Source organism: Berghia stephanieae, chromosome 10, assembly GCF_034508935.2.
Source record: "Berghia stephanieae isolate SIO BIC M18660-M18661 chromosome 10, UCSD_Bste_1.3, whole genome shotgun sequence".
Taxonomy (NCBI): domain Eukaryota; kingdom Metazoa; phylum Mollusca; class Gastropoda; order Nudibranchia; family Aeolidiidae; genus Berghia; species Berghia stephanieae.
In genome coordinates, this window is record NC_088369.1 from 18,320,315 (window position 1) to 18,333,082 (window position 12,768).

Below are 12,768 nucleotides of genomic sequence, written 5' to 3' on the forward strand. Positions count from 1 at the left end.
CTACTCACTTCATCTCTTATTGTCATCAACATAAGTGCCTGCTCCACTCACTTTTTCTGTCATACAATAAGACAACATAACCACACACTTATTATTGACAGTCAAAAGCTTGTAAAAGAGAATAATAGGCTTATATAAACTAATTTCATGACATTAAAAAGAAAAAAAATCAATAGGGACAATTATAGTTGCAATCCACAATACAAAATATACCAAAAAATTATTTACACTTCCATATTGCAATTCCACCAAAAAAAAAAAAATAAATTTAAAAAAAAAATTTAAAAAATCCCAATACTTGATTATATGGCATGGAGAATCTAATGTACAAGCTGACATTAAGGATATAAATAATTTTACAGGAAAACAAAACAAAAGAGGAGTGAAATCGTCCTGCTCTGTATCGTATTGGAAGCAGCAGCATAAAGAAATAAACAAGGCAACTAGAAGTCAGCAAATCAAGGGAATTAACTCTAATAATTCTGATAATTCTGTCAAATTCTCATTTTCCAATTTACTCTCTATAAATAACATGTATACATAGATTTCAGTGGAAAAAATAAAAATAAAACAAAACAACCCCCCCCCCCCCACCTAAAAAACACCCCCAAAAACCCAAGGGGGGGGGGGGGGGGGGGGGGGTCGTCGTCATCAGAAACAAAAATTCCAACTGCACCCGGGATCATATTGGATCCTTTGCTTGCGAAGCGAGTTTTATACCGACTGAGCTTAAGGGACCACTATTGTGTCTGTTACCCGATTTCAATCTAATGAGATTCAATTTAAGCTTTATCTTTAAAAATCAGGATAATAGAGTTCTATTTGTTTGACATAAAATAAAAAAATTTTTTAAAAAATTTCCCGAGTCTCATCATTATGACTGTAAACTCGATCATATGTGACACGCCCTTTCAAAACAGTTTTATGTTGGGATGAACTGGACTTTAAATAAAAAGTAAATTTACAATTAAAATAAAAAAAAAAAAGAAAAGGATTTTGGGTCTTTTGCAAGTAAGAAATTGCATTTTTCATCCACTGTAAAAAAAAATAAATAGAAATTTTAACCCTAAATTCCATAACTGTGACTGTAAATTCAATAGGGAATGAGATTAGCGGAAGAGTAGCGTCCCTTAATTGGACGTCACCCATAGTCTGTGACGTCACCGGCGGAAGCGAGGACGAGAGACGCATGCGCACAACCAACATGACGTTCTCTCTCTAATAACTTTTCCGCCGGTGACGTCACAGACTATGGGTGACGTCCAATCAAGGGATGCTACTCCTCCGCTAATCTCATTCCCTATTTGGACCACTTAGTTCGACCCAGTTGAGATGGTGGGTTATATATTCTGGGCACAGAGAGAATTCAGAACAGCAAAGAGCAAAATAATTCAATGTTAACATAGCATTTTTTTAAAAATACAAAACAAAATCAATATAGAACAAAACAAGACAATTAATGATATGAACATGTAATTTTTTTTCTATTGATGAGATTGATGTTATACTTGGAATATTTTGAAAAGCAGTAACCGACACAAAATTCACCAGTAATAAATGGTAAAATTTCAGTAATGCTTAACTAAACCATAAAAAAAAAGTTATGTACAAACTTTTACATGTAAAATAAACTTTGCTTCGATGGCCACCATTACAAGAGTCAGTGATCGATTAAGCTGTCACGGGCGTGGGGCGGGCGGAAGCCTTTATAACTTTAAGGAAATTTTAGGAGAACATTTTTTGCACCTTTTAAAATTGCAGTAACTTAAAGGCAAAACATTTATTTTCTCTAACACTACGACAAAATTGCTGTGAAATCAAAATCTGTAACATTTCTTTCATTTCCGTAAGTTCATAAATGTCATCAAATTTCCGTAATAATTACGGATGATCCTTAAAAGTAGGCAGGTATGTGTTGTAGTAACAATAATATTTTGTTATTCTAAATAATGTCAAATAGTTATTGCTATATCTTACAGCAGCTCTAAGAATCAACTACGTCTAAATCAAAAGGTATTAATAATTTTAAAACCTTTATTCAAAAGAAAACGGTTTCATAAACTATGTATAAATTGTCATTAAATAAAAAGGTTGTTTTTTTTTTCAAAAGGCAGCATCTACAAAAAAAAAAAAAAGATCAGTTTACAACTAAATAAATATATAATAAACAAAAACAATAATAATAATAATAATAGAAATTCCAGGATTTCCATTGCAAACACACAAGGCCTGCTGAACTAAATGAGACTTAAATTAAATCCTTTGATTATCACGACTTGTAAATATTTGCACATAGGATTGAATGTGTTCATTGTATTTTATCATTGTGTTTTGCAATGAAGACCGAAAGAAGTATTATAACAAAGCCATAACACTTTTGACATGAGATAATAGCATTCCATTTTTCTCATCGTAACAAAAATTTCTTAATTTTCATCAAATGACAAAGTTAAGATTTAGAATTTACAGGAGTTTTTTTTTATTGTCAATTGAAGAACAAAAGTAAATAAATGAATGAACAGATTTAATTCAAATCAATAAAAGTTTTGGAATTATTTTAAAACATGAAAATGAAACATAAAAAAAACACCAAAAAACCTCTTGTCAAAAGTGCACATGATTAACATTTTTGCCTCAATGTGCTATTCTTTTAGGAAGAACCAAATGATTCAATTGAATTCAAACTTTACAATGAAAATTTGACTTAAGCTAGTTTCTTAAACTGAAACCCAATCCCTCACCTGATAAAGAAAATGTACACACACACAAAAAAAAAAAAATAAATAAAATAAAAAATAAAAAACCCACAAAAAAGAAAAAAAAAAAAGAAAAATCTCTATAAAACCTCAAACTTCATAACCCTGAGTTTCAAATTTAATCCTTTAACATCAGGGTTCAGACATCAGATTTGACCAATTTCACCAAGACAGCAGTAACTGGGATACAACTCTGGCTTCATTCATTGAAGTCTTAAGTCGTCCTACTGTCACTGCTGTCTTGGTGAAAACAGATAGAGGAGAGTCGTTATAACCAACTATCATCGTGTGAGTAAATAATGATATCAAACAAATTCAGTCACGCCATTGAAGGGTTAAAATTCAATCTTTCTCACCACTGAAGTGTTAAAATTCAATCTTTCTCACCACTAAAATGTTAAAATTCAATCTTTCTCGCCACTAAAATGTTAAAATTCAATCTTTCTCACCACTAAAATGTTAAAATTCAATCTTTCTCACCACTGAAGTGTTAAAATTCAATCTTTCTCACCACTAAAGTGTTAAAATTCAATCTTTCTCACCACTAAAATGTTAAAATTCAATCTTTCTCGCCACGAAAATGTTAAAATTCAATCTTTCTCCCCACTGAAATGTTAAAATTCAATCTTTCTCGCCACTAAAATGTTAAAATTCAATCTTTCCCACCACTGAAGTGTTAAAATTCAATCTTTCTCACCACGAAAATGTTAAAATTCAATCTTTCTCACCACTAAAATGTTAAAATTCAATCTTTCCCACCACTGAATTGTTAAATTTCAATCTTTCTCGCCAGTGAGGGGTTAAATTCAATCTTCAGCATTTGATTCACCAGGATATAATAAAACACTGAGGCAACAGATCATCCAATCATGAAATAACGACTTACTTCATTACTCTTCTTATCACGAAACTGGGGGATGTTAGCAAGGACAGTGAGATGGGAAGGTGGTTGGGTCAGTTATACAAGAGTTCAATATTTATCAACAGCATGTCAATGTTCATGACGGTATAAAACAATTTATAAAAATATCAACAACACATCTAAAACTACGATTAAAACAATTTTTCGAAAAATCACGACTTATTACTTCAATACAACATTGGACCAAAATAAACACAAGCCAGAGGGCCTTTGGATTAATAACAATAGCAAGATTTAAAGACACAACAACAGCAACAGAAGTGACAAACAAACAACAACGGCACCAAACCATACAACAACAAAATCCACAATGGTATTGACAACACGACAACAATGGCACCAAATCATAAAGCAACAATAACAACAACAAAATCAACAATGATATTGACAACAACAACAACAGCAATGGCACCAAACCATACAACAACAAAATCCACAATGACATTGACAACACAACAACAATGGCACCAAACCATACAGCAACAATAACAACAACAAAATCAACAATGATATTGACAACAACAACAACAATAACAACAACAACACCTACCTGTACAACAATAACAACAACACCTACCTGTAAAACAATAACAACAACAACAACAATATTTTTGACAACAACAGAAACAACAACAGTAATAACAAAAATAACAACACAAACTACAACAACAACAACTATAAAAGTCACACAACAGGTCCCAACCTACCTGTATACTCTTGTCACTGCTGGCATAGTTGTTGACAATGGCCAGACTCTCCTGGAACCGACTGGTGCTCAAACCAACCACCACACCGACGATCTGGGACACTGAGATTATCACCTGCATGACAGGAAAAACATCAAATATCATCAATTGAGAGAGAGAGACTGGTGCTCAAACCAACCACCACGATTCGGGGGGGGGGGGGGGGGGGGGGGGGGGGGGGGGGGGGGGAGAGAGAGAGAGAGAGAGAGAGAGAGAGAGAGAGAGAGAGAGAGAGAGAGAGAGAGAGAGAGAGAGAGAGAGAGAGAGAGAGAGAGAGAGAGAGAGAGACTGGTACTCAAACCAACCACCACACCTATGATCTGGGACACAGAGATTATCACCTGCATGACAGGAAGAACATCAAATATCAGTACAGAGGCTGGGAAAGAGACAAGAGAGGGAGGCGTCCAGATTCTTTGGATAAATAAAAGAGTTTAATTCTAACTCTAGGTGATCAACTCTGTATATTTTCTCAAAGTCATTGAAGTAGCGCCTGTATATGGAATTTCTCCCTAACACTAAAACTAAAACACCAATCTACAAACTCAAAACATCTTCAAATATTCATTTGCACCCAGTACTATCAAAAACTGGAATGCTCCTCCCGAATCATGTGTGAACACAACAGATTTAGAATCATTCAAGCTAAGATTATCAAAATTCTTCAGCCTAAACACCAACAATGGCTGTCACATTCAAAAACTCGAGGTGCCTAAATGAGCCAATAAGATAGAGAGAAAGATAAAGTGAGTAAATGTGATTCATATATTATAAGGGAACAACACAAAACAAACAAGGTTTTGGCCTTCCTCAAGTAAACACGAAATATGTTATATAACATATATGGTGTTTACTTGAAGAAGGCCAAAGGTCAAAAAATTGTTTGTTTTGTGTTGTTCCCTTACATATGAGTCACACTTACTCTATCTTTCTCTCCATCTGTCACAATCAACAACTCTCTCCACCTCGAATATAAATACTCTTTTATATAGCGCAATATCCACTAAACGTGCTCAAAGCGCTTTACAAGGGGTCCCTGACCAACAGCAACAGGTAACATGAAGAACGAGACATGACGCCCGTTAAGCAATATTACAATTTTTTAATCAGACAGAGACAAAGCTGTTACGGCCAGGTACTAATTTTACACCTGGGTATGGTGAGAGAATGTGAGTAAAGACCCTTTTCCAAGGATTCAACTATGTGCCGAGCGAGGCTCGAACCCAGGACCTTCCGATCGTAAAGCGAGAGTCATACCACAAGACCACACTAGCCGCATGAAGAAATACTAACCTGTAAGTCAACTCGAGTGAAACTCTTCCTGTTTGAGAACTCAAAGTTACTCCTCATGAGGAGGTAGAGGAGGGCACAGGCCTCGCGGCGGGTTGAGTTCAACTTGGAGTTGCAGCAACACAGAATCTGGAGGAAAGGGAAAGGGGAGGGGGGAGGGGAGGGGGGTGAATAGAGTTTCGGAGGGTTTTATGGTGGTGATGGTTGTGAGTTGTGCTGGTGGCATTGGAGATTGATGATGATGATGACAACGACAACGACAACAATGATGATGATGATGATGATTCTAATTGAACAATGATTAAATCACGCCATTCATCATTAAGGGAGGTTTCTGTCAAACATGCATGAATGATGAAGATCACCGAGTTAAAAAAAAAAAAAAGAAGAGAAAGACAGAGAGAGAGAGAGAGAGAGAGAGAGAGAGAGAGAGAGAGAGAGAGAGAGAGAGAGAGAGAGAGAGAGAGAGAGAGAGAGAGAGAGAGAGAGAGAGAGAGAGAGAGGGAGAGAGAGAGAGGCAGAGAGAGAGAGAGAGAGAGAGAGAGAGGCAGAGAGAAAGAAAGAAAGAGAGAGAGAGAGAGAGAGAAAGAGAGAGAGAGAGAGAGAGAAAGAGCACAGAGAAGGATACAACCAGCTTGATAATAATGACACAACAACTACAAGCACACAATACCTCATGACACAGTTGCCCACACATTTCAGCACTTCCTTTAAACAACGCGGACTGGAACTGAAACAAAAAGGTTAATAATATTAATATGTCAGTAAGCAAGGTGTTTGAGAAGATTTTTTCTTATCTGTCAGTTTTTCTTTATCAACAAAACAGGATGAATGAAACACCACAGATGTGGTGAAAAGAACAACAAAATAATTGACCAAAACAACAAGTTATTGTCAATAAATTCAATTTCTATAAATCAAACCGAACCTACATAATACCATTTTATGAAATGGATCAATTATAGTTAATTATTTATTTGTTTTATATATATATATTTTTAAAAAATAATAATTCTTTTCTTTTGGGGGGGGGGGGGCAGTAGGAGATAAGCAAAGAAAAGAGCAGGTAGATGTAGAGGGAGGGGGTGGGAAAAAAAGGAGGGAAAAAAAAAAAATGAGTATGAAAATGAGAAGAAAGAGAGATAGAAGGAGGAGGAGGAGTAGGAGGTATAATAGGAGGTAAGGGAGATAAAAAGGCTTTTTTTTTACCTTTTTAATGAAAGCCCTCCAAGCCCCAAAGACGTGTTTCTGCAGCGTCTCTGATTGGCTGGATCGTAAGAAGTTGAGATAGATTTGGAAGACGGTTTGCATCATGTGGTTATCTCCCCCTCTTGCCTCTAGGTCTTTCTGCAAACAACATGGGGAAATGGGTTAATTTGGTAATAATCATAAAAGGTCTGATAGCTCAGTTGGTAGAGCACTCGCTTCACACGCAAATGGACAAAGATTGATCCCCGGGTGCAGTCGAGATTTTTTATCACCCTCCTGTCAGTGAATGGGTAGCTGAGTCTGTTAGATTTAGCAGAAAGTACTTTGCGATAGATTAGCATCCCATCCAAAGGATAGCAAGCAATTGCTATTATCCATTTCAAGCTTAGAAACCGGAAACTTCTGTTGCGCTGTGAAAAAAGCATTGATCAAAAATTAATAAAAAAGCTTCAAGAAAATCATTTTTTTAAAACAACTAAATACGGAATGCATCGGGCTCAAAATCCTTCTTCAGCCAACAACAAAAACAATTATTGATTCCTGGTAAGTTAATTTTAAAATATTTTTTTTAAAGCTATTACAGTCATTTTAATCATTTTTACAGTAGTCCCCACTCCAGTAGTGGATAGCTCATACGGTAGAGCCACGCTCTCCTCGGCCAGGCAGAATTGTCGTACCAGTAAGGTTGCGGGTTCGAGACCCCTATCGCCATTGTGAAATGTTTTATTCTCTGTTGTCTTCTGGCACTTTCCTACTCACTTCATTTCTTGTTTATTATCAACATCAGTGCCTGCTCCACCCACTTTTCTGAAGACAAGATGGCAAATCTTGATAAAATTGAGAAGAAGTAGAGACATTTTGCCATGTCTGTACTGAAATGACTGCATGTGTCCAAGTGATAGTGCGGCTATGTGGTCTAGTGGTATGACACTCGCTTTCAGATCGGAAGGTCCTGGGTTCGAGCCTCGCACTCGGCGCAGAGTTGAGTCCTTGGAAAAGGCTCTTTACTCACATTCTCTCACCGTACTCAGGTGTAAAATGAGTACCTGGCCGTTAACAGCGTTGTCTTTGTCCGAAAAATTGTAATATCGTCTATCAGGCGTCGTGTCCCGTCCTGCATGTTAAATGTTGCTGTTGACCAGGGACCCCTTGTAAAGCGCTTTGAGCACATTTAGTGGATAATGCGCTATATAACGCTCAATTAAAAAATTTTAAGTGATACAAAGCTGCTAGAAGCTGTGGACTGTAAAATGTAATAAACGAAAATCAATATCACAGTTTCAAAAAAAAACCAAAAAAAACCAACACGGAACGTTTCGGGCTCACAACCTTTCTTCAGCCAACAACAAAAAAAACAATTAAGGCATAGATACATTACTAAATTCCAGATTGATGACAAAGCAATTTCTGTGTCATCAATCTGGAGTTTAGTAATGTCTTTATTGTTTTTAGTTGTCGGCTGAAGAAAGGTTGTGAGTCCAAAACGTTCCGTGTTGAGTATATTGTTCTTTATTGAAGCTGTTATATTCATTTTTGTTTATTACTTTTTGCATGGGTCCAATGGTGAAAAATCAATGAGAATCTAATGAGATATGACACCACAAGATGACCAACCTTAAAAGTTGAGCAGAACAGGCTGAGAATGTCCAACACGACAAGACCGACCTCTGTAGAAATGTTGGCTTCTTGCAGCGCCCTGTCCATGGCGTCCGCATCTGATGCTGTTGGGGCTGAGAAGACGGGGCAAAATTTTATGTTGTAAAAACACAGCTATTATAAATGAGTAAATAAGCAGAGGCCATGTTTAAGTTCGATGGTGGTAATTTTATTTTACATACATGTAGAAAGATTGAACAAACACTGCTTCTCTTTTGGAGGGAACACAACAAACTGAAGTGATCACTGGTAGCCTCCTTTTATTATTCTTACAAACGAGGAGAGCTCACAGAGCATAAGGGAATTAACTCATTAATTTGATGAACGAATTATAAGGTCAATAAGTATAAGTCAACATCCTTGGCAGATTCACATAATTTTCGTGAAGATAATTTTATCGACACGGGGTCGACCGAACTCCAATCACTGAAGTTCACCTAAAAATCATCAATATCAACATCAATAGTAACTACCCTGAACAAGGATCTCTCTACATATCAGAAATTTCTGGATTCAGATGAGGCCGAATTAATCCCTGAAGAACTAAGAAATACTGCAGTGCCCTCCGTACTAAAGTCATAACAAGATCTTGACAGCCTCAAAACTCTGGCCCAGGACTGTGACCAATGGAAACAATTAACAACATGGATGGAGAGAGCAGCTATACTTATCGACCATGACTGAATCACAGAATTCTCAGCAAGCGTCATTCAGACTGCGAAGCTTCCTACTACTACTACTATTATAAATGAGGTTCAAATCATTAAAAAGTGATAACAGGCTACCAAGGAATGTAAAAAAAATTTAGAAAATGAAAGTAAAAACGATTTACTTGATAGAAGGGCTTTTGTATATTTCAACCTGCTTTTGAACTTTTTAGACGATTCTACCTTTTGAACCCCCCTCCAACTCACTGTGCGATAGAAATCCATCAGGGATGAGATCCCCGTATTGACTGGGTGTTCTCTGAGAGGAAAGACTGACTGGACGACCTCGTTGGTTCTGGAGGTTGGTGGGCATGGTAGATGCTTTCTGGCCACCAATCATGCTGGAATTTTTAAAAATACAATCGATATGAATCAAGTACTATTTTTTTGTTTTGTTTTGTTTTTAAGGGTTTTACGGCGCTTGCAACACATTAAGGTCATTTCAGCGCCAGTAAAAAGGAATAAAATGGGATAATAAAAAGTTCCAGAATTACAATTAAAGCACAAAAGAAAAGATGAGACAAAGGGGAATTGGTTCAAATAGGGAACAGATGTAGATTCCAAAAGCACGCTATCAAAGTACTTAGTTTGAGATCACCTAAAAGTCTCATCCAGACACAAGCACAGATCCCAACTAAGAGAAATACACTCAAATGTTTACATATAATAAAAATGTAAACTAAACATAATACAATGCATAATAGAGAGATGATTTACAAGGAAAAAAATATCATCTCCCAAAACTATAACTATACATTTCACTATTTCCCTCCCAGCCAAGGAACTCCGGCAAGGGTCAGGACAAAACTAAGTAATCTCATTCAAAGACATCGACAGGAAACAATTAGAAAACGGGTATGGGGGGATAAAAGACACAGCATGTACCTCCCTGCCCACTATGGGAGGTCAGGATCCCCACCCAGAATCAAGTACTATAAATACACACGTTTATGGATATAAATCATAAGGAGTGAGTGGATCAGCCACTAATCTTTCTGGGTTTGTTTTCTTTTTCAAAATCTGGCATTATAAACACCAAACTGGCAACCCCATCGCTAGACTTGTAGTAATAATATGATTTATCAAAATTTATTCCTCTTCATCTTTTATTTTTTAAAAATATATATATATACAGAGACAAGTTTGCTAATTATCTATGAATGGTAATAATAATAATAATAATAATAATAATAATAATAATAATAATAATAATAATAATAATAATAATAATAATAATAATAATAATAATAATAATAGACTCTTATACAGCGCACAGTATCCTCAACCATAAGGCTCTTGGCGCTTTATATCAACACAAAACAATATAGAAAGTACATGCAATATGAGCATGAAAACAACGAAAAAGAAGAAATAAGCACTGAAGACAGTAACAACCGGATGATAGGCGACTAGCCTGACTACAGCTGTAACAGTAAAGTTAAGTAAAGTAAAGTACAGAAAATAAATGTTTTCAATGATTTCTTGAACACAGACAATGATTTGGATTCCCGGATGCTCTGTGGAATGGTCGGTGTTCAATACTGACGGACCAAAATGAGACAAGGACCTTGTTCCCGCTTTGTTCCTTTTTATAAATGCGTGGGATAGCCAACCATTGGAGGAACGCAAAGATTGGGTTGTCAAATATTTATTAAGGAGTTCAATAAGGTAGTTCTAGATTTACATACCTCAATGTAACAATCTTTTTCCTTCCCTGATATTGGAAATGTTTTAGACACAACCTGTGGATTGTAAAAAAAAAATATTAAAAAAAAATAAAATAAATAAAATACAGTGACTTTACTGTGCATATGAAATAATACGTCACCAATGATATCTATGACAAAATCTTAAATTTCAATAATTTATTTGGAGGAATGTGAAAAGTAGAAGTCCAGATAGCTCAGTTGGTAAAGCACTTGCTTCACACACAAAGGGAACAGAATCAATCTCTGAAAGAAGTGGAATATTTTTTCCTCTGTCCGCCAGTGGAAAGGTCTGTTATATCTTGAAGAAAGAAGTTTACAACAGACTAGCATGTATCCAAAAAGGTAGCAAGCAATTTCTATTGCCTGTTTAGAGCTATAGAAACAGGGATAAACTGAACTACATGGAACATATGAAGGGTCCTGATACTCAGCTGATAGCTTTTTTCTTATTCTTCTTTCAGCTTATCCCACATTTTGCACTATAACCTATTTCAACATGGATACATACTCAAGAAGGGTGAAGAAATCAATGATGTCGTTCTCTGATGAGTTGTTGAACCATCCGAGTAAAATGTCTGGAAATCAAAACACAAAAAGCAAAAATTAATTGTCAACCTTTGGGTTGAAATAATTATGAAAATACAAAATACTTTTTCATAATGGGAGGATAGAAAATGATAATTTTTGCTGGTTTGTTTGTTTGTTTTTAAGGGTTTTACGGCGCTTGCAACACATTTAGGTTATATCAGTGCCAGTAAAAAGGAAGAAAATGGGATAGTAAAAAGTTCTAGAATTACAAGTAAAGCACCCAAGAGAAAGTAAGACATAGGGGAACTAGGAACAAATAGGGATCCGATGTAGATTCCAAGAGCATACCACCAATGTATTTAGTTTGAGATCACCTAAAAGTCTCATCCGGACACAAGTACAAAATCCAACAAAGAGGAATTCACTCACATTATACATTACTTACATTATACATTAAAAATAACAAATATAAAAGGAAAAAAAAATATCATCTCCCAAAACAATAACTACGCATTTGACTGTTTCCCTCCCAGCCAGGACTCCGACGAGGGCCAAGAAAAAAACAAGAAATCTCATTCCAAGACAAAGACAGAAAGCATGTTGGAAAACAGACATAGGGGGATAGAAGGTTTTTGCTGGAAAGTGTGAAATAGCATTGATGAATGAACAACCTCATTGAATAACATATGAGAAAAAAAAAAAAGACTTTTTACTGCCATTGATTTGGTTTTTAGTAATGTATTTATGATTTCATTGTTTTTTGTTGTAGGCTGAAGAAGGGTGTTGAGCCCAAAATGTTCCGTGTTTCGTATTTGAAAAAAAAAAATTTTTTTTGGAAGCTGTTTATTCATTTTAGTTTATTACTAGAAACAATGAAATGCGTTTCGAATACCCATCTCAACCAATGAAAATTACCCACACTCCTTCGTCAAAACCATTATTGGCTGGAACCATTTTGGTAATTTTATAATTAATTGGGGGGGGGGGCAAAGTGGCAGAGTGGTTAAGCCATTGCACTGTGACCCGGAAGGTCCCGGGTTAAAGCCCCACTTCAGACACTTTCATTTTTTTTCCTTGGGCAAGATTATTAACCACCCAATTTGCTCACTTAGACAACATGGGTGATTCCTGTTGACATCAGACATCTTGTTTGATGAATTATCTATATTCCTTCGTGGAATGCCTAGGCGACGATATCATGATATCGTGGCGGAAGGTCATAACTTTTGAATTTATTTTATAATA

At 35.9% G+C, this 12,768-nt stretch overlaps 1 protein-coding gene across 9 annotated transcripts in view; it reads right to left on the reverse strand.

Moving 5' to 3' along the window:
- Positions 1–12,768, reverse strand: part of LOC144980753 (dedicator of cytokinesis protein 9-like) — a 134,633-nt gene that overhangs the window by 44,821 nt on the left and 77,044 nt on the right. For all 9 annotated transcript variants that reach the window (XM_078928524.1, XM_078928525.1, XM_078928521.1 and 6 more), the window contains 8 exons: positions 11,504–11,570; positions 10,975–11,028; positions 9,494–9,627; positions 8,538–8,653; positions 6,924–7,061; positions 6,388–6,444; positions 5,718–5,843; positions 4,386–4,499 (listed from right to left, as the gene is read on the reverse strand). In XM_078928524.1, the coding sequence (XP_078784650.1) occupies positions 4,386–4,499; positions 5,718–5,843; positions 6,388–6,444; positions 6,924–7,061; positions 8,538–8,653; positions 9,494–9,627; positions 10,975–11,028; positions 11,504–11,570 (806 nt within the window). The remainder of the gene's footprint in view (positions 1–4,385; positions 4,500–5,717; positions 5,844–6,387; positions 6,445–6,923; positions 7,062–8,537; positions 8,654–9,493; positions 9,628–10,974; positions 11,029–11,503; positions 11,571–12,768) is intronic.